The sequence below is a fragment of the Salmo trutta genome, chromosome 4, assembly GCF_901001165.1.
Source record: "Salmo trutta chromosome 4, fSalTru1.1, whole genome shotgun sequence".
In the NCBI taxonomy this organism is placed as follows: Eukaryota; Metazoa; Chordata; class Actinopteri; order Salmoniformes; family Salmonidae; genus Salmo; species Salmo trutta.
In genome coordinates this window covers 60,853,671-60,875,890 of record NC_042960.1, presented here as the reverse complement: position 1 = coordinate 60,875,890, position 22,220 = coordinate 60,853,671, and the positions used below count along the sequence as shown (strand labels likewise).

The window sequence follows — 22,220 nt, the reverse complement described above, 5'->3', positions numbered from 1 at the left end:
AACACACACACACACAAACAGACACATGCACCTTATTTGGATAGGAATAACATTTTAGGTACTAGATTAGAATTTTGACATGTTGATTCAATCAGATATTTCATTTGAGATATTCCTGAGAGAGGTAGTGAACTACAGAGGTAAACATTTGCTACAAAAAAGTGCTTTTAAATATTAATTCTAAGGTTAGTAGTGTGGTTAAGATTGGGTTAGGTTTCAAATAGAATTTAACAATACAATTTGTAGAAATGGGCAGGGTTTATGACTTTGCGGCTATGGAAGCTAGTGACGACTCTCTCTTTTTCTCTCTCTGTCGCTCGCTCACCCCTTCTCTTCTCAGTCTGGTTGCAGTCAGGTGAGCTGGGAGGGGCACTATCATTCTGGGAGAGGGACTCCCTGTTGACCTTGTTGTCCTGGTGGAGCTCCACGTTGACCTTGGTCTCCACACGCAGCAACTCCACCCCGCAGGGCTCCTCGCTCTCACTGGCTGTCGGCGGCTCCACAGGCCAGTAGGGCTTCACGTGATTGGCCACAGTATCCACTTCAGATACAGTAGAAAAATAAACACTTTTAAATATATGAGGTGTGTGGGCGTGTGTGTGTGTGTGTGTGTGTGTGTGTGTGTGTGTGTGTGTGTGTATGTGCGCGTGTATGTGCAAATGCAAAATGTGTGTGTGTGTTTGAACATGAGTCCCGTTACCTTTGGCTGTGTTGTGCTGGGACGGTCTCTCGTTGTTCCACCTATGCTTACGGCTTCCTCTGTGATCATCACTGTCTGAGGAGTGGGACGAGGCATAGGAGCTGCTGTGCTCATCCACCGAGAGCTCACTGTCTGAGTCTGAATCTGTTACCATGGAAACACAGGAGCTATAACTTACTCTCTGACCTCTGAACTATAGAGTGGTGAGGAGGAGGTGCTCCGCGGACCCGTAGTGTTCGGAAATAGTTTAGCCATTCATTGTATTCATTAGGACTCTGATTAGTTGCTATTTTTGCATTTTCTCGTGTCAATTAACTTGGGACATTCCTAGATTACTCATTATATTAATAAAGTCTGATTTAATCAACCAATATGATAGTCAGTTTACAAACGGTTAAGGGTACAAGACTGTTTGCATATCTGGCTGTGTTGGCAAAATCCCTACATATCCCATCGAACCAAGTGGGGAGAGGCTGCCCATTGTCACAGTTCCAAGACCAGTCAGAAACGTCCTGCTAACCCTACGCTAGTGACGTTGGTGAATCTCAAAACTGAACTTGGATCTGCGTAGCAATGATATAATTCACCACCGTTGTCTTACAACAGATAGCTCGAACCAGCCATGACTATTCAACAAAACAATAGTTTTCAAGTTTCTTTCCAGCAAATTTCTTAGTTACATGACTCTATAGCTAGCAAATGAGTTTTGAAGTTGAGGGTACAGTGTTTATGAAGTTTAGCAATGAGGACTAAAACTAGCATAGTTCAGCTAGCCAGCAAGTTTAGTCAGGGAAAACAAGCTCGGGACCAGGTATACAGCGCCTTCAGAAAGTATTCACACCCCTTGACTTTTTTAACATATTTTGACTCAGGGTTGTGAATATTTATGTAAATGAAATATTTATGTCTTTAATTAAAAAATAAATACATCTAAAAATATGTTTTTACTTTCCTTATGGGGTATTGTGTACACAGTATATGGGTGCGATGTTTTAATTTATTTAACCCATTTTGAATTCAGGCTGTAACACAACAAAATGTGGAATAAGTCAAGGGGTGTGAATACTTTCTGAAGGCACCGTACGCTATGCATGCTAGGCTAATTCAGGAGACAAATTATATTGTTATGCCCTGATATCAAGAGCTGGACGCGAAAAGTTTTATTAAACAATTCAGAGACTGAAACAAATACATCAGATGACTAATATTTAAGAGCGAATCGATATACAATCCCGAAATCAGCTGAAACGGTCAATAGTAAAACAAAGCTTAAAACGGTGTATGAGTGAACCCTGAATCCCGAAAATGAATGGTGAATTCACTTCCGGACACGGTAGAGTCCTTCTCCTCACCACTCTATAGGCCTGAGCAGCCAATGGCACGTAAATTATTGAGACATTCGGATGCATTAATATTCCCTGTTACATGCATTTCGCTACACCCGCAATTACATCTGCTAAACACATGTATGTAACCAATCAAATTTGATGACACTCAATGTAACTATATAGGACTTGTACCATCTCTCTTGGAGCGCTTGCAGAGGAAGATGGAGGAGTCTCCCTCCCCATGGGAACTCTTTTTGGCTGAGCCGGAGGATGTTGTGCGCTTCTGCCCTGAGCTGTTCCTGTTGGAAGAAGGAGACATGATGAGTACAGAAATAATAACTTGAGTATGAAATGTGGTCACGATATTCCATTAACTTTCCTAAAATTCCCAGGTTTTCCAGAAATTCTGGTTGGAAGATTCCCTGAATCAGGAAGGAATAAGCATGAAATCCAGAATCTTGAAAATCTTGAAAAATCGGGGAATTTTGGGAAGGTTACTGGAGTTTTGCAAACCTAAGTAGAACCTAGCCATTAAAAATATTGCCTAGTCAGACCATTACTCTGTTCCAGCTGGCTGATGGGTGTTATTAGGTAGGTACTTTTTGAGATAGAAAATATAATTTTCAACAAACCTTAACTTGTCGGTTCTTCCTCAATTCCCGACTTGGAAGAAATCTAATGTCTTCTAAACCTTCACGTCTAGCTGCAGGGGGTTTGTTTGAATTTTAGAAAATGTTCCATTATTAAAGTAAATTTAAAAATTCTCCACTAAAGTGGAACGGACAGGGTTTTATCAACATGCCATCTTATAAAAATGTGTTCATATACACCCCCAGAAAGAATATGACTTTTTTTTTTTTTTACATTTTACAATATGGAAAATACACCTGAATGGATTTCTGCAAATATTTAAATACCAAGGGTGTCCTCTTACATTTGGGAACTTTACAGTCCTATTGATCAGACAACCATGAACAGGAGGTTATTCTCCCTCCCTACGATAAACATATAATGTTAGCCAGAGAGGGATGAGCTAAAATCTAATGAGGCAAGAGTAGATAAACTCTCAGAAATTTTTTCCGTTTGTAGTTGGCCATAAAAATGTCACTGATAAACAATGGGGAATAGTAGCCTGCTCACCTTCTGCAGCTTGCCAGCAAATGCATGCTTGTCCCAACCCACGTTGTGACAACTGAATGGAAAATGCCTGCCCGCCCATTTGATAGATGCCAAATACATTTGATTGACAACTAAGAGATATGCATGCCTTAGTTAAATTCGTAAGTTTATATCCAAAATATTGAGTAATTGAAAATGAAAAAGTGCATCCCGAATGGGTGGAGGCAGCAAAATATATACTTGGACAGCTGTGATTTACAACCTGAGAGCAATATTTTTTGGACTACCAACAAATGTAATTTATTCGGCCAACAATGCCATACTCTACATCATGGAATTTCTTTGTCAAATATAACCTATTTTTTAAACCTCTTATAAAGTTGATTTTGTAGTATATACTGGACATTTGATATTTTTGACTGATATTATGATTATCTGTTTGTTTCATATCTGCAAAGTAGTTAAGGCGCTGTCAGTTCCACTTTAAGTAGTCCAACAATGTGTCCGCCACCATCTTGTCTATCTCAAATTTTCTCTCATCGATTGAGACAGGTGGGTCCACCCCAAAGTAACGCATGTCATGATGACAATAACCTGTCTTGATCAATGAGAGAAGATTTGAAATAGACAAGATGGCGGCATACACATTGTTGGATTACTTCATGGTGAATTTTCTAAATTCAAACCAAGTCCCTGCAACTAGACATGGACATTTAGAAGACGTTGGTTGTCTTCCATGTTGGGAATTGAGGAAGTATCGCCAAGTTAAGGTTGATAGAAAATGATCTGTGCTACGCCAAACAGCACCTAACCTGTAACGGCTAATAGAGCATCACATTAGCCCGGCACAATCTGTTAGCTAAGTAGAACCCAGTTCCCACCCAGTAAGTCACCTGGCCTGGCTTCTGCTGAAGCTGCGGACTGATCTAACTGTGCTGTCCAGGGAGGCAGTGGACTCTCCGATGGCCGTGCGGTACAGACTGTCCTCCTCTGTGTACGAATGCTTAGCGTTCAGTGAACGCTGGGGACACAAAGAAGTAATAAACTAAATTGTAGTCATTCAGCAGACACTCTTATCCAGAGTGACTTACAAGAGCAATTAGGGTTAAGTGGCTTCCTCAAGGGCACATTGACAGATCTTTCAACTAGTCGGATCGGGGATTCGAACAAGTGACATTTCGGTTACTGGCCCAGTGCTCTTAACCGCTAGGCTGCCTGCCGCCCGATACAACTCATAACTAATTTCTCAACATAAATGTACAGGTATACTACACTTAACTATGGACTGGTGTGTACTCACTGTGAGGAGAGTGGAGTGGGTGGCAGTAGGCTCCTCCACTATGGATTTCCTCCCTGTGAGGATGTTCATTAGGTTGGTCCTCACCTCCTTGTTGAAAACACAGTGGAAGAAGAATATGCACACACCCTGAGAGAGAGAGAGAGAGAGAGAGAGAGAGAGAGAGAGAGAAGAGAGAGAGAGAGAGAGAGAGAGAGAGAGAGAGAGAGAGAGATGGATAATTGCACATCAGATAAATATACCCACAGTAAGGCTTTTTGAAGCACTGTTTTTGACAAGCCAAAAAGCCAAGTACCTGAAGGCAGCTGAAGATGGCAAAGAGGTAGTGTAGGGAGAGGATGTCACTGTTGACCGCCATGAGGCCCAGGAGCCAGGTCACACTGAGGAGCAACAGGAGGAGGAAGGCTACATGTAGGGAACAGCTAGAGAGGAAATGTTTGTTATGTTTGAATGGAATCCAGCCAACATGGTATGCTACATGCTAACTATTTTCTAACTCTACATGGTTATCCTGTCTCGAAGTACTCACATTGCTCCAGTCTTCTCAAATGTCCACTGTCTTTTTCCGCATGAGGCATTGGCGGCCATGAAGAATAAAGCAATGTTGACCTATGGGAGATACATGAGATGGAGATGAATAATATAATCCACTGGCCAGAACCAATCCAGTATAGTCCAACAAATAAACAGCGTCTACATACACACTCACCAGTACTACTATAGCGATGGGCCCAGCGATACTCCAGATGAGTGTGTCGTGGACAGAAATCCAACAGAAGTCTGGGTTCCCATAGCCCTCAGGGTCCAACCCTACCGCCAGGCCTACAAGAGAGGAAAAACACACACAGTGAGCATGTGCTTCCAGATTATGTTGTTTCAATGCATCAGTGTCCCTCTCTGTCTTTGCATGCATGTGTGTGTGTGTGTGTCTCTCACTCACCTGTGATAATGGCAGGAATGCCCCAGCCAATGGCGTAGTAAAACCTCATGCGGCCATGGTTGATGTTCCTGACTTCAGTCAGCATGCGGTAGATGTGAAGGCCCACCACCAACATCCAGGCAAACTTACACATGTAGAAGTAGTGGAGCAGGATGGCTACCACTGTACACATGAACTGAGGGACAGAGAGGTAGGGAAAGATGATTAAAGCCACTGTTTTGAAAGCCAACTGTGCTAATTGTTATTTAAGCTGTCTGTGAACTAAGTCTGGTTCAGTAACTGCTAATCTATAACAACAGAACACAATGCAATGGCTGAGGCCAAATCCACACATTGCCAAACAGACACAGAACTATTATTATCAAAGATAAAGCCACTTAGCACTGCTGTTTGGAGTGTTGGGCCAGTAATTGGAAGGTTGCTGGTTTGAATCCCCGAGCCAACTAACTGACAAATCTGTTGATGTGCCCTTGAGCAAGGCATTTAACCCTAATTGCTCCTGTAAGTCACCCTGGATAAGAGTGTCTGCTAAATGACTAAAATGTACTCAAGGGGGACTAGCCTTCCTCATGTCAGCATTGGCCTGGACAGGGCAGGCTGTAGCCAATACGCATAGGCTATCACCTACGCACTTTGACATGTAGGCTAATTATTTATTTACATACACTTATGTTTTTCTTAACAGAATAGCTACTGTTTTTGGTTTTCAAATCAATTTAAATGGCTATTTTGGTTAATGGCCTTGGTGCCCTAGAAAATGGCCTTGGTGCCCTAGAAAATGGCCTTGGTGCCCTGGAAAATGGCCTTGGTGCCCTAGAAAATGGCCTTGGTGCCCTAGAAAATGGCCTTGGTGCCCTAGAAAATGGCCTTGGTGCCCTAGAAAATGGCCTTGGTGCCCTGGCAGATATGGCACAGAATGGCCTTTCCCCGGCGAGAAGGGTAGGGGGGTAGACTGCAGGTACACCATATGTACAAAAGTATGTGGACATCCCTTCAAAAAAACATCTGTCCTCGGTTGCAACACTCACTACCAATTTTCAGCACAATAAATGTTTGTCGGGAGCTTCATAAAATGGGTTTCCATGGCTGAGCAGCCGCACACAAGCCTAAGATCACCACAATGCCAAGCGTCGGCTGGAGTGGTATAAAGCTCGCTGCTATTGGACTCTGGAGCAGTGGAAACACATTCTCTGGAATGATGAATCACGCTTCACCATCTGGCAGTCCGACAGATTAATCTGGGTTTGGTGGATGCCAGAAGAACATTACCTGCCCCATTGCATAGTGCCAACTGTACAGTTTGTTGGAGGAGGAATAATGGTCTGGGGCTGATTTTCATGTTCGTGCTAGGCCCCTTAGTTCCAGTGAAGGGAAATCTTAACGTTATAGCATGCAATGACATTTAAGGCGATTCTGTTCTTCCAACCTTGTGGCAACAGTTTGGGGTAGGCCCTTTCCTGTTTCATCATGACAATGCCCCTGTGCACAAACGAGGTCCATACAGAAATGGTTTGTCAAGATCGGTGTAGAAGAACTTGACTGGCCTGCACAGAGCCCTGACCTCAACCCCATCGAACACATTTGGGATGAATTGGAACGCTGACTGCGTGCAGGCCTAATCGCCCAACATCAGTGCCCAACTGCACTAATGCTCTTGTGGCGGAATGGAAGCAAGTCCCCATAGCAATGTTCCAACATCTAGTGGAAAGCCTTCCCAGAGAATTGGGGTACCAACTCCATATTAATGCCCATGATTTTGGAATGAGATGTTCGACGAGCATACTTTTGGTCATGTAGTGTATATTGACAAGTCGACAGTATATAATAATGCAATAAGACAAAATAAAGTGTATTTTGGGTGTGCCTCAGGGTTGTGTGCAAGGGCCTCACCGCATTTTCAGTCTGATTGATTCCGAAGAGTAAGACGAGCTGGGAGAGGAAGATTGACACCACCAGGTTCTTGTGTATGCTGTGGAGGTTAGAGCGGAGCTTCCGGTGAATGGCCAGCAGGAGGAAGGTGATGAGGAGGGCCACCAGCGAGGCTGACACCGTGGTGTAGGTGATGATCTTCAGGGGCAAGACCTCTCCATGCTGAGGAGGTAAACACGGCCAGGGGTAAGATCAAATAATAGAAGTTAACATAAGCTGAGTCACCATAACTGAATGTTTGGTAGGGGGCTCGGGGTGGTACCTCTCTCTTGGAGATGTCCATGAGCACAGCAGAGCTGGACATGTGACTGCACTGGCAGCTGATGTGGGTGCTGTTCCTGAACACCAGCTCACACCCCTTGGCAGACCAGCCTCCCGTTCCTTGAAATCTGGACCCAAAATAGATATTGTTTTATATGATTTACAGTACCAGTCAAAAGTTTGGACACATCTACTCATTCAAGGGTTTTTCTTTATTTTTACTATTTTCTACATTGTAGAATAATAGTGTAGACATCAAATTATGAAATAACACATATGAAATCATGTAGTAACCAAAAAAGTGTTAAACAAATCAAAATATATTTTATATTTTCTTCAAAGCAGCCACCCTTTGCCTTGATGACAGCTTTGCACACTCTTGGCATTCTCTCAACCAGCTTCATGAGGTAGTCACCAGGAATGCATTTCAATTAACAGGTGTGCCTTGTTAAAAGTTCATTTGTGGAATGTCTTTCCTTTTTTATGCGTTTGAGCCAATAAGTTGTGTTGTGACAAGGTAGGGGTGGTATACAGAAGATAGCCCTATTTAGTAAAAGACTGAGTCCATATTATGGCAAGAACAGCTCAAACAAGCAAAGAGAAATGACAGTCCATCACTACTTTAAGACATGAAGGTCAGTCAATACGGAAAATTTCAAGAACTTTTAAAGTTCCTTCGAGTGCAGTCGCAAAAACCATCAAGTGCTTTGATGAAACTTGCTCTCATGAGGACCGCCACAGGAAAGGACGACCCAGAGTTACCTCTGCTGCAGAGGCCAAGTTCATTCGAGGTACCAGTCTCAGAAATTGCTGGCCAAATAAATGCTTCACAGAGTTCAAGTAACAGACACATCTCAACATCAACTGTTCAGAGAAGACTTTATGAATCAGGCCTTCATGGTCGAATTGCTGCAAAGAAACTACTACAAAAGGACACCAATAATAAGAAGAGACTTGCTTGGACCAAGAAACATGAGCAATGGACATTAGAACGGTGGAAATCTACGATTTTTGGTTCTAACCGCTGTGTCTTTGTAGACGCAGAGTAGGTGAACGGATGATCTCCGCATGTGTGGTTCCCACCGTAAAGCATGGAGGAGGAGGTGTGATGGTGCTTTGCTGGTGACACTGTCAGTGATTTATTTAGAATTCAAGGCATACTTAACCAGCATGGTTACCACAGCATTCTGCAGCGATACGCCATCCCATCTGGTCCACAATCAACCGACCTCAACCCAATTGAGATGGTTATGGAAGAGTTGGACTGCAGAATGAAGGAAAAGCAGCCAGCAAGTGCTCAGCATATGTGGGAACTCCTTCAAGACTGTTGGAAAAGCATTCCAGGTGATGCTGGTTGAGAGAATACCAAGATTGTGCAAAGCTGTCATCAAGGCGAAGGGTAGCTACTTTGAAGAATCTAAAATATAAATATATTTTGGTTTAACACTTTTTTTGGTTACTACATGATTCCATATGTGTTATTTCATAGTTTTGTTATATTCACTATTATTCTACAATGTAGAAAATAGTACAAATAAAGAAAAACCCTTGAATGTGTAGGTGTGTCCAAACTTTTGACAGATACTGTATGTTCTTGAACATAATCAAGCTAAACTCCATTCTAAATTTACGATCTGAGTAAGAGTATTGATAGGTATGCTTTTCCTTACGGGATGGAATGATTCCAGTAGACACAGACAGGTTTGGTCCTCTCCTCTGTCTCCAGTAGTGTGTATTCGAGTGTGATGGGCTGTGCCAGAAGAGGCACCCCCTCGCTGTAGACCACAGTGCTCACAATAGGTGTGTTGATGATGGGCCGCTTGGGGAGTCTAAACACACACACACATTTATGTTTACATTGACTTTAGTCATACAAGAGATGTTCATGTCGAGAGTGACTTTCCACAAGGGCCTATAGCAGGGAAAATGGTGCCCCCCCCCCAAAAAAATGTGGTTGTGTATCAGCAGTTCTTCTCTTGGTATGTTAGTCACTGACAGTCACTCAATTAGCCCATGTCAGGTCATTTTTTGTTGTTGATTGATACAGTAGTCTAGCCAGCTATCTAAACTTGTAGTAATCATGGTCAAATTACCAATCGGAGGGCCCCATTGATTTTGTTAGCCACTCTCACTAAGTTATCATATTAAAAACGGCAAAGTTTTCTCTCTGCCCCATTGCAAAATTTGTAGAATTGCATGGAAATTTGTTATAAAAAATTGCTAAATCTTCTGTCCGCCCCATGGCAAAATGCATAGAATTGCATGAAATTTGTTATAAAAAAATTGCTAAATCTTCTGTCCGCCCTATGGCAAAATGTGTAGAATTGCAGTAAACTTGCTTTAAAACTGCACACTTTTCTCTACGCCCATGGCAACATTTTAAGAATTGCAGGAAATTAAATAATACTTTTTTCTCTCCGCTGTCAAGAGGGCCGCTAAAATGTTTTGTTTCGCTAGGTGTGGATGTGGGTACACAGACCCGCGAGCCACTGCGGCCCTTCAAAGTTGCATATCCCTGGCCTATAGCCACATCCCTGGCCTATAGTGAGGTAGCATAAAAACATATATCACAAGGAAAACTAGGCAAAAACCAAACCCAGCATTCCCAGTGGTAAACAATACCTCAGGCTCCTGCGATCAACGTCGAAGTTCTCAGGAAGTAGCTGTCCCAGGGTCCTATAGATGATCACCACGGCAACAGGGAGAAGGCCTGGGACCTCAGCGTGACGACGCATTTTCTTGGCAGATGCCTGGTGACCCACGGTGGTGGATTCAGCCTGGACAGGGGGCACGTTTATGGCTGTTGCGTCTGTGGCTGCTGCTATCGAGACTGCTATAACGATTGAAACCGATACTATGACAATGAATGAATGATGAATGAATGAATGAATGAATGAATCTCACATAAAAACTAGCAGACTGGTTGAAAAACTTGACCAACTGTTTATACAGTACAACAGCTCAGACTTAAAGGGGTAATCTGCAGTTAAAACAATAACAAAGTGGCCACCGCACAATTGTTTTAGCGAACAGTTGAAAGATGAGAATGGAGAGACTGCTATATCTTATCTTCAAACATAGACAGGGCAGATGAGAATGGGGAGACTGCTGCATCTTATCTACGAACATAGACAGGGCTCTAACTCCCCTAGCTCCACAATGAAATTGGGTGCAGGCCAGGCAGCAGGCTGTTAGCCAGCCTGCCAGCTTAGTGGAGTCTGCCACTAACACAGTCAGTGTAGTCAGCTCAGCTATCCCCATTGAGACCGTGTCTGTGCCTCGACCTAGGTTGGGCAAAACTAAACATGGCGGTGTTCGCCTTAGCAATCTCACTGGAATAAAGACCTCCTCCATTCCTGCCATTATTGAAAGAGATCGTGATACCTCACATCTCAAAATAGGGCTACTTAATGTTAGATCCCTCACTTCAAAGGCAGTTATAGTCAATGAACTAATCACTGATCATAATCTTGATGTGATTGGCCTGACTGAAACATGGCTTAAGTCTGATGAATTTACTGTGTTAAATGAGGCCTCACTTCCTGGTTACACTAGTGACCATATCCCCCGCGCCTCCCGCAAAGGCGGAGGTGTTGCTAACATTTACGATAGCAAATTTCAATTTACAAAAAAAGGCTTCTAGTCATGAAATCTATGCAGCCTACTCAATCACTTTTTATAGCTACTGTTTACAGGCCTCCTGGGCCATATACAGCGTTCCTCACTGCGTTCTCTGAATTCCTATCGGACCTTGTAGTCATAGCAGATAATATTCTAATTTTTGATTACTTTAATATTCACATCGAAAAGTCCACAGACCCACTCCAAAAGGCTTTCGGAGACATCATCGACTCAGTGGGTTTTGTCCAACATGTCTCCGAACCTACTCACTGCCACAGTCATACTCTGGACCTAGTTTTGTCCCATGGAATAAATGTTGTGGATCTTAATGTTTTTGCTCATAATCCTGGACTATTGGACCAACATTTTATTACGTTTGCAATCGCAACAAATTATCTGCTCAGACCCCAACCAAGGAGCATCAAAAGTCGTGCTATAAATTCTCAGACAACCCAAAGATTCCTTGATGCTCTTCCAGACTCCCTCTGCCTACCCAAGGACGTCAGAGGACAAAAATCAGTTAACCACCTAACTGAGGAACTCAATTTAGCCTTGCACAATACCCTAGATGCAGTTGCACCCCTAAAAACTAAAAACATTGTCATAAGAAACTAGCTCCCTGGTATACAGAAAATACCCGAGCTCTGAAGCAAGCTTCCAGAAAATTGGACTGGAAATGGCGCCCCACCAAACTGGAAGTCTTCCGACTAGCTTGGAAAGACAGTACCGTGCAGTATCGAAGAGCCCTCACTGCTGCTCGATCATCCTATTTTTACAACTTAATTAAGGAAAATAAGAACAATCCAAAATTTATTTTTGATACTGTCGCAAAGCTAACTAAAAAGCAGCATTCCCCAAGAGAGGATGACTTTCACTTCAGCAGTAATAAATTCATGAACTTCTTTGAGGAAAAGATCATGATCATTAGAAAGCAAATTACGGACTCCTCTTTAAATCTACGTATTCCTCCAAAGCTCAGTTGTCCTGAGTCTGCACAACTCTGCCAGGACCTAGGATCAAGGGAGACACTCAAGTGTTTTAGTACTATATCTCTTGACACAATGATGAAAATAATCATGGCCCTAAACCTTCAAGCTGCATACTGGACCCTATTCCAACTAAACTACTGAAAGAGCTGCTTCCTGCGCTTGGCCTTCCTATGTTGAACATAATAAACGGCTCTCTATCCACCGGAGGTGTACCAAACTCAGTAAAAGTGGCAGGAATAAAGCCTCTCTTGAAAAAGCCAAACCTTGACCCAGAAAATATAAAAAACTATCGGCCTATATCGAATCTTCCATTCCTCTGAAAATGTTTTGAAAAAGCGGTTGCGCAGCAACTCACTGCCTTCCTGAAGACAAACAATGTATACGAAATGCTTCAGTCTAGTTTTAGACCCCATCATAGCACTGAGACTCCACTTGTGACTCCACTCCGTTTTAGGACCACTATTGTTTTCACTATATATTTTACCTCTTGGGGATGTCATTCGAAAACATAATGTTAACTTTCACTGCTATGTGGATGACACACAGCTGTACATTTCAAGGAAACTGTAAAGGAGTGCGTAACTGGCTGCAGGGAAGTCAGGTGCAGGAGAGAAGAAATGCAGAGCAAACGGAGCCCTTTATTGAGGCGAACAAAACACGGCACTCAGAAAACTAACCATGCACGGGTTACAATAACCCGGCGCAAACCAGCCTGGAGTACACATACATTTACACATAACAATTCCACACACAGACATGGGGGGAAACAGAGGGTTATATGCAAGATGAGTAATGAGGGAATGCAAACCAGCTGTGCGGGAAACAAGACAAAACAAATGGAAATGAAAGGTGGATCGGCGATGGCTAGAAGACTGGTGACGTCAACCGCCGAACGCCGCCCGAACAAGGAGAGGGACCGACCTCGGCGGAAGTCGTGACAGAAACATGGTGAAGCCCCAAAATTGCCCTCGCTAGAAGCCTGTGTTTCAGACATAAGGAAGTGGATGGCTGCAAACTTTCTACTTTTAAACTCGGACAAAACAGTGATGCTTGTTCTAGGTCCCAAGAAACAATGAGATCTTCTGTTGAATCTGACAATTAATCTTGATGGTTGTACAGTCGTCTCAAATAAAACTGTGAAGGACCTTGGCGTTAATCTGGACCCTGATCTCTCGTTTGACGAACATATCAAGACTGTTTCAAGGACAGCTTTTTTCCATCTACGTAACATTGCAAAAATCAGAAACTTTCTGTCCAAAAATGATGCAGAAAAATGTATCCATGCTTTTGTTACTTCTAGGTTAGACTACTGCAATGTTCTACTTTCCGGCTACCTGGATAAAGCACTAAATAAACTTCAGTTAGTGCTAAATACGGCTGCTAGAATCCTGACTAGAACCAAAAAATGTGATCGTATTACTCCAGTGCTAGCCTCCCTACACTGGCTTCCTGTTAAGGCAAGGGCTGATTTCAAGGTTTTACTGCTAACCTACAAAGCATTACATGGGCTTTCTCCTACCTATCTTTCCGATTTGGTCCTGCCATACATGCCTACACGTACGCTACGGTCACAAGACGCAGGCCTCCTAATTGTCCCTAGAATTTCTAAGCAAACAGCTGGAGGCAGGGCTTTCTCCTATAGAGCTCCATATTTATGGAATGGTCTGCCTACCCATGTGAGAGACGCAGACTCGGTCTCAACCTTTAAGCCTTTACTGAAGACTCATCTCTTCAGTAGGTCATATGATTGAGTGTAGCCTGGCCCAGGAGTGTGAAGGTTTACGGAAAGGCACTGGAGCAACGAACCGCCCTTGCTGTCTCTGCCTGGCCGGTTCCCCTCTCTCCACTGGGATTCTCTGCCTCTAACCCTATTACAGGGGCTGAGTCACTGGCTTACTGGTGCTCTTCCATGCCGTCCCTAGGAGGGGTGCGTCACTTGAGTGGGTTGAGTAACTGACGTGGTCTTCCTGTCTGGGTTGGCGCCCCCCCCCCCCCCTGGGTTGTGCTGTGGCAGACATCTTTGTGGGCTATACTCGGCCTTGTCTTAGGATTGTAAGTTGGTGGTTGAAGATATCCCTCTAGTGGTGTGGGGGCTGTGCTTTGGCAAAGTGGGTGGGGTTATATCCTGCCTGTTTGGCCCTGTCCGGGGGTATCATCGGATGGGGCCACAGTGTCTCCTGACCCCTCCTGTCTTAGCCTCCAGTATTTATGCTGCAGTAGTTTATGTGTCGGGGGGCTAGGATCCGTTTGTTATATCTGCAGTATTTCTCCTGTCTTATCAGGTGTCCTGTGTGAATTTAAGTATGCTCTCTCTAATTCTCTCTTTCGCTCTTTCTTTCTTTCTCTCTCTCTTGGAGGACCTGAGCCCTAGGACCATGCCTCAGGACTACCTGGCATGATGACTCCTTGCTGTCCCCAGTCCAACTGGCCGTGCTGCTGCTCCAGTTTCAACTGTTCTGCCTGCGGCTATGGAACCCTGACCTGTTCACCGGACGTGCTACCTGTCCCAGACCTGCTGTTTTCAACTCTCTAGAGACAGCAGGAGTGGTAGAGATACTCTCAATGATCAGCTATGAAAAGCCAACTGACATTTACTCCTGAGGTGCTGACCTGTTCCACCCTTGATAACTACTGTGATTATTATTATTTGACCATGCTGGTCATTTATGAACATTTGAACATCTTGGCCATGTTCTGTTATAATCTCCACCCAGCACAGCCAGAAGAGGACTGGCCACCCCTCATAGTCTGGTTCCTCTCTAGGTTTCTTCCTAGGTTTTGGCCTTTCTAGGGAGTTTTTCCTAGCTACCGTGCTTCTACACCTGCATTGCTTGCTGTTTGGGGTTTTAGGCTGGGTTTCTGTACAGCACTTTGATATATCAGCTGATGTAAGAAGGGTTATATAAATACATTTGATTTTACATTTGATTTTGATTTGATCGTTAAGTTATAATCTTCAATAATGAATGAGTATATATCATTCATTTAAAAGTAAAAAAATGTATGTCACAGTCACAGATTGCCTCTTTAATTAACTGACTATTTACGTTGTGAAAGTGACGTAATGAACCACAAAATGTCTATGCTGTACTACTACTTTAATCCCACCTTTAACCTCCTCTGGCTGCTCTTGCTGTGTTGGGAATTCTGGGAAGCGTACAGAAGATTCCATTTCTTTGGAATAGGCCTCCTGGATCTCTTGGAAATGTGGTATGTTTGTCCGTTCTGGCCTGGACGGGTCCAAGTAATCCAAAGAAACAACTGTGAGCACAGAGAGAGAGAATGTGTGATAATTATGCTTGTATCACACGAGGTATTGGTGGTAGGTTGTTTGAAATGCACAATGTAACCTTACTGTGCATTAATGAGTAATGAAAATTATGTTACAGCAACAAAATAATTGTGTCATTGCACTGCAGATGGACTCACTCATGTTTTCCGTGACAACAGTAAAGGGTTTCAGGTAGGTCTTCCTCATGTTTTGGGCTAGGGCTTGGGCGTACTCTTCAAAGCTGTGCAGTAGTAGAGCTGTGCCACCTTCGGAACGCTGGATCTGCTCCCAGTGTCCTCTGTTAGCAGGGTCCAGGATGGCACTGCCCGCTCGGACCATGTTCTAGAACATTAACAGGGCATGTCATACACCTACATCACATCGATACTATGCACTACTCTGTATTGGCCTGTGTGGCCAGTATACATCAGAGACAAACAGAATACATAATCAGTATCATATATCCTCAATGAAGCATGTGAAAACAATGCCAAAGGAACAGAGATAAATGAAGAAAACAAGAGAAGGAAAGGAGAGCTGTCCTATAAAGGATGGGGGGGGAGTCACTGTACACACATCATCTCACCACCCCTGGGGGAACTGCTACTCCCATTGGCTCAATCACCCAATACACTCTTTTCTAATTGGTTCTTGATCCCTTAAACCCTTCCAGATGCACCTTCTGGTATCGAGCTGGGTCTGGTGCAAAGAATGCACACTGTTAGCCATCAGCGCCCAGTATGGTCATAGCCTTAATAAAGCTCATAGAGAACATGCTAATCATTACGCTGTATTACTTACACATAATAGGCTCTAGATCACATTTTCTATAGGGGGAGAAATCTCCAACTGGGAAAACAGGTTCTTAGCAAACCGGTACCACCAAGTATAAGCAGGATTTGTGTAAACTATTAGCGACTTAAAGCTAGTAGGATCCTTAAGCAGTTGAGCTTAACAATGTGGGTCATTCATTCAACTTTGAGCGAGTCTCTGAAAACTGTGAGAGAACATTTAGGGTAAACATATGATAGAGAACTATTTGAGGGTATATTTCTACACTCTTAGAAAAAAAGGTGTTATCTAGAACCTAAAAGGGTTCTTCGGCTGTCCCCAAATGAGAACCCTTTGAATAACTATTTTTGGTTCCAGGTAGAACCTTTTTGAGTTTCATGTAGAACCCTTTCCATAGAGGGTTCTACATGAAACCCAAAAGAGTTCTACCTGGAACCAAAAAGGCTTATCCTATGGGGAGAGCCAAAGAACTCTCTTGGAACCCTTTTTTCTAAGAGTGTATGAGTTCCTGACGTCATTGTAAGTAGCAGTGTTGCTAAGGCCAATGAACAAGCTAACTCCACAACTATCCTGTCTATCTTATCATTTCAAGCTCAACACATTACTTGAGAGCTGAGGAAGACCACTACAAGGCACCGAATGGCACTAAACATTCAACACTAGTTGAAGCATGTTTCCAGAGGCCCACCTCATGGAAGTGAATGTCTCTTGTTGTGGCCATGTCGAAGCCCAGCTGTTGGCTCTCGTACTGCAGCAGGCGGGTCAGGAGGCTGTAGGCCGTCTTCACGTCGTTGCCCTGGAGGTCTTCCGTGCGGTTGGTGGCGCTCCGCAGCATGCTGGCCATGCCCTTTGACCTTTCACTGTCCATCCTGGAGCTGTTGAGGTGCAACTCCTCGTCCTGAAGGCCAGAGGTCAGGGAGACGTCAGAGGTCAGACAGGTGTCTCACTGATAAAGGAGGGTTTTACTCTCAATGGGACTTCCTGGTTTGAATAAAGGTTAAATCAAGACATACCTCTTTTTTCAGCTGAGAGAAGGTGATAGAGGTGCAGTTGAAGAGATTGGGAGGCAGCCAGCCGTTCTCATTGCTGCAGTGGCGGATGGCCGTGCCTAGTGGGGAGGAGAAAGACATGGGGAGAGAAGGGTAAGGAAGAACAGGACTGATTGTGACGATTCTCTGTTGACCTCTATTGCCTTTTAGCTGACACAGGATAACAACAGTATGAACAGTATAGTCTGGCCAAATTTTTATCAAATATATGCATTTCCAATCCATTTTCCCATTCTGAAAAGGGTTGCTGTGCTTACCAGTGGATCCCTTGGGACACTTCATGGCAGCAGGTTGTTCAAACTGGGTCATTGGCCACCAGATCCCTGCATCAAAGGCCTTGGGACAGCCCTCATATACAACTGGTGAAGAGATTAGAACAACCAAGCACAAGGAGCCAATGAGTTAAGGTCAGGGTCAGGGAGCCAATGAGTTAGGGTCAGGGTCAGGGAGCCAATGATTTAGTAAGGGTTAAGGTCAGGGAGCAAATTATTTAGTAAGGGTTGGGGTTAGGGTCAGGATCAGGGTCAGGGAGCCAATGAGTTAGGGTTAGGGAGCCAATGATTTAGTAAGGGTTAGGGTCAGGGAGCTAATGATTTAGTAAGGGTTGGGGTCAGGGAGCTAATGAGTTAGAGTCAGGATCAGGATCAGGGAGCTAATGAGTTAGTAAGGGATAGGGTCAGGGAGCTAATGAGTTAGTAAGGGATAGGGTCAGGGAGCTAATGAGTTAGGGTCAGGATCAGGGACCCAATGATTTAGTAAGGGTTAGGGTCAGGGAGCTAATGAGTTAGTAAGGGTTGGGGTTAAGGTCAGGATCAGGATCAGGGAACTAATGAGTTAGGGTCAGGATCAGGGAGCCAATGAGTTAGCAAGGGTTAGGATCAGGAAGCTAATGAGTTAGGGTCAGGATCAGGGAGCCAATGAGTTAGTAAGGGTTAGGGTCAGGGAGCTAATGAGTTAGGGTCAGGATCAGGGTCAGGGAGCCAATGAGTTAGTAAGAGTTGGGGTCAGGGAGCTAATGAGTTAGGGTCAGGATCAGGGTCAGGGAGCGAATTAGTTAGTAAGGGTTAGGGTCAGGAAGCTAATGAGTTAGGGTCAGGATCAGGGTCAGGGAGCGAATTAGTTAGTAAGGGTTAGGGTCAGGGAGCTAATGAGTTAGGGTCAGGATCAGGGTCAGGGAGCCAATGAGTTAGTAAGGGTTGGGGTCAGGGAGCTAATGAGTTAGGTTCAAGATCAGGGAGCCAATGAGTTAGTAAGGGTTGAGGTCAGGGAGCTAATGAGTTAGGGTCAGGATCAGGGTCAGGGAGCGAATGAGTTAGTAAGGGTTAGGGTTAGGGTCAGGGAGCGAATGAGTTAGGGTCAGGGAGCGAATGAGATGGTAAGACGCGTTAGTAAGAGTTAGTAAGATCCTTACCCATGCACCCGCTGGAGGTGACCTCGGCAAAGGGGTTGTCACAGCGGTTACACTGGCGCCCGATCACGCCGGTCCTGCACTGACACTGGCCCGTGTGGGGGTGGCAAGAGCGCGACATGGCGCCAAGCTGGAAACACTCACAGGAGTAGCAAGTGTCCCCTCCCTCGGGCCGGTAGTAGTTATCCTGAAGGCAGGAGAGAGCGTGAACTGAGCAAGCAATACAGGAGGGAATGGGGACAGCTACAACACATGCCCAGAAGAGACTACGTGTGGTTAATACTTTTCCGTACCTTACAGCGGCACTCCCCAGTGGTCTTGTTGCAGTCTCGATTGAAACCTTTGCTGACATCACAGTTACATGGGCCACAGATAGGGTTCCCCCACCATCCGCGAGCACAGGGCAGGTTGGCTCTGGAGAACAACAGAACTATGTGTTATTCGTCTTAGAAACCTGTTTATCATAGCAAGCAAGGATGCACCGATTAAAACCATGAGCACATCATTAGGGAGTTGAAATATGCTAAGCCAATGCCAAAACTACTATAAATCTGTTTAACACCAACGAATACCAAAGCCAAGGGGCAACAGTTTACAAAACCAAATTACTACAGAGGTTGATGGAATGTGCTGCGTGGTACGGTAGGGGTGAAGTGGGGTTACTGGGGTAAGCTCTGAAACAAAGTGAATTGTTTTCCAGAAACATCAGAACTGGCACTGACTCACAGCAGGTGGGGGTTTAAAAAAACGGAATCTAAAAAGACAAAAACTAAAAAAACTAAACTGTCCTTAGATCAGTGTTGGTACTCACTTGTTCTGGCAGTATTGTCCGTAGGAGTTGTGACCACACTGGCAGCCGTAGCCGTGGGGGGAGCTGGGCTGGTGGACGCAGGTGGACACATGCTGACAGGGATTCAGAAAACATGCGTCCACACAGTCCCTCCCAAAGTACCCTGGGAAAAAATTATATTAACGCATCGTTTGAACAATGGGTGAATAATCCTCTAAAACAACCAATGGTCCAAACCCCATGTCTCTATCATAATCCGTTCAAAGGTTCTTGGAGTTTTTACCCTTGTAGGATGGTGTCACGTCCTGACCAGTAAAAGAGGTTGTTTGTTATTGTAGTTTGGTCAGGGCGTGGCAGGGGGTGTTTGTTTAGTGTGTTTCGGAGTTTTTGGTTAATGTTCTATGTTTTCTATTTCTATGGGGGTTTTCTAGTTTTTCTATGTCTATGTTAGTTTTGTCAATGACCTCCAATCAGAGGCAGCTGTTTGTTGTTGTCTCTGATTGGAGGCCATATTTAGTTATGTGTGTTTTCACTTGTGTTTGCGGGTGGTTGTTTCCTGTTTATTCTGTGCACCTTACGGGACTGTTTTTGTCGTTTGTTTTGTGTAAGTGTTTTGTTTTTCCTTCAATAAAAGAAGATGATAAATATACCCGCTGCATTTTGGTCTACCTACAATGACGCTTGTTACAGATGGCTAGAATTAGGGTGATTAAATCAATGGAGGCCAGAGAAAAAACCTGTTGAACTCTTCATCTTTCTTCTTGAACCCCGCAGGACATAAAACAATATAGAGGTAAGATGGATATCAATTTTGAGTCATGACATGTAGTATTTTCATATTTGAGTATACACTTTTCATATTAATCCTGAAAAGGTTATTATGAGAAACCTGTACCGCCATGTCAACAGAGCTCGGTGCTTATTATCGGACGTATTCGGTTACGAAATCTGACTATTTGGATATACTGTCAATGAAATGGTTAAATAAAGGTGAACATTTTTTTATTTTTTATGAAATGACGGATAAAGAACCGACTGAACGATTCAGAACATGATGAATCATATTTGTCTTGGTAAAATATATTTTATAATATAAGGAAGTGAAATGTCAATTTTAGTGAGTCCCATCCAGGGGGCTTACCGGGTAGGCACATGCAGGTGTGTGAGCTCCAGTTGTCGGTGCAGCGGCTGTGCTCAGGGCAGACGTTAGGGGTGCAGGGGTTGACCACCACACAACCATCCTCCACTCTGACCTTCTGACCCTGAAGCATGTTGACGTTGGCCAGGTTGGTGGACGTCTCGCCCATCCGCACGCCCTGGCAACATAGGAGAGTAGAGGACCATCAGTGCTGTGTTGGTGTTGACTGATTTTGCTTTCTAAAGATGAGTACGGTACAGTTATATGGTGTGTGTGAGGCTCACCTGCATGCAGCCCTTGAGTCCGCTCTGGACCGTCCCATCCTTCTTCCTCAGCCCCCCCACAAACAGACTCCTCAGCCTCAGACCTGGCAGCTTGTTGCCTATCTCCACTGACCTCTGTGGAACGCACCCACCCATAGAACACTTGCAGAGACCATGTGTATTGTGCATACATACCATATTACACTAGATCATCCATTACATTCACAAACACTAGTACAGAACACACAAATACGGTGCTGCCAGCCAGTGAGGCAGTGAGTACCTGGAACATGCCGTAGTCCAGTGATACCAGGGCCATGTATTTGATGTCCTTCCCATCTTTGATAGTCTTCAGCTCCACCAGGACGTGGTGCCACTCCCCGTCATTCACCCTGACCTGAGAGAAGTCCAGCAGGGCAACCCGCTTCACCCCCAGGAACACCTGGAAACGCACATGTTTGCCGCTGATCTGGAGTCAGGAAGATGGTGAGCGAAAGCAGATGGAAGGCAGAGAAAGAGGGAGAGAGAGGAGGGTGACATGAGAGAAAGGGGGGGTGACAAGAAAGAGAGAAGATGAAGTTGAGTCATTTAACGCCAGCATATTAGCTTAACCTTATTATAGCATTAGCTTAACCTTATCATAGCATTAGCTTAACCTTATCATAGCATTAGCTTAAGCTTATCATAGCATTAGCTTAGCCTTATCATAGCATTAGCTTAGCCTTTACCCAGCATTAATAACATGGAGGAAGGCCCTGGGTGTTGTGTAGGCTCTGGGCTACCCCGCTCCACTCACCAGAAGGTGTATCTTGGAGAAGTCCCCAGCGTTGGCCTGCAGCAGGGTGCCAGAGCTCTGCCTGGTTCTGAACATCAAGCCCATGTACCAGGGCACACTGATGGTGACCTCTGGCTCTCGCCACCACACCAGGGCATGGCCGTCAAAGTGTTGCGGGGAGGGCATGACTGGAGGAAGGGAAACAGATAGGGACACTTCAGTTGGAGAACCAACTAGAGTAAAATGAATACAAGTAAACTTTTACTTATTTACTAGGTCCTTTCTAGGCTTGTTCCAAATAGCCTGACTAAATCCTGACTACAAATCCATGGCAACACATCCAGGGGCTATCATTACATCATTGCCATACAAGTAGTTCTTCTGTGTGTATGGTCTTGCAGACGATGAGCTCAGCAGTAAAAGTTGTGGATAGAGTCTGTACTTGTTCATTGCTTCCCGTGAAATGGTGATTGATGGGTCGTTCCACGAAATGAGTGCCTTTTGCGTCACTTTGATACTGTAAGTAGAAATTGTAAACCAATGTTGAAAT

The 22,220-nt window shown here is 44.3% G+C and overlaps 1 protein-coding gene across 4 annotated transcripts in view; it reads right to left on the bottom strand.

The window, feature by feature from the left end:
- Positions 1 to 22,220, bottom strand: part of LOC115192766 (cadherin EGF LAG seven-pass G-type receptor 1) — a 90,458-nt gene that overhangs the window by 1,922 nt on the left and 66,316 nt on the right. Inside the window, exons 9-33 of one of the 4 annotated variants that reach the window (XM_029751598.1) lie at positions 21,692 to 21,858; positions 21,179 to 21,364; positions 20,917 to 21,030; positions 20,636 to 20,810; positions 19,516 to 19,657; positions 18,998 to 19,118; positions 18,708 to 18,891; positions 17,554 to 17,655; positions 17,261 to 17,355; positions 16,936 to 17,145; positions 15,614 to 15,797; positions 15,293 to 15,445; positions 10,197 to 10,428; positions 9,245 to 9,403; positions 7,576 to 7,702; positions 7,275 to 7,475; positions 5,385 to 5,559; positions 5,154 to 5,266; positions 4,974 to 5,053; positions 4,740 to 4,824; positions 4,448 to 4,573; positions 4,041 to 4,168; positions 2,221 to 2,327; positions 701 to 844; positions 326 to 541 (exon numbers count right to left, since the gene is read on the bottom strand). In XM_029751598.1, coding sequence (XP_029607458.1) covers positions 326 to 541; positions 701 to 844; positions 2,221 to 2,327; positions 4,041 to 4,168; positions 4,448 to 4,573; positions 4,740 to 4,824; positions 4,974 to 5,053; positions 5,154 to 5,266; positions 5,385 to 5,559; positions 7,275 to 7,475; positions 7,576 to 7,702; positions 9,245 to 9,403; positions 10,197 to 10,428; positions 15,293 to 15,445; positions 15,614 to 15,797; positions 16,936 to 17,145; positions 17,261 to 17,355; positions 17,554 to 17,655; positions 18,708 to 18,891; positions 18,998 to 19,118; positions 19,516 to 19,657; positions 20,636 to 20,810; positions 20,917 to 21,030; positions 21,179 to 21,364; positions 21,692 to 21,858 — 3,726 coding nt within the window. Of the gene's footprint in view, positions 1 to 325; positions 542 to 700; positions 845 to 2,220; positions 2,328 to 4,040; positions 4,169 to 4,447; positions 4,574 to 4,739; positions 4,867 to 4,973; positions 5,054 to 5,153; positions 5,267 to 5,384; positions 5,560 to 7,274; positions 7,476 to 7,575; positions 7,703 to 9,244; positions 9,404 to 10,196; positions 10,429 to 15,292; positions 15,446 to 15,613; positions 15,798 to 16,935; positions 17,146 to 17,260; positions 17,356 to 17,553; positions 17,656 to 18,707; positions 18,892 to 18,997; positions 19,119 to 19,515; positions 19,658 to 20,635; positions 20,811 to 20,916; positions 21,031 to 21,178; positions 21,365 to 21,691; positions 21,859 to 22,220 lie in introns of all 4 variants that reach the window. The other 3 variants (XM_029751595.1, XM_029751596.1, XM_029751597.1) reach the window with 3 other exon arrangements.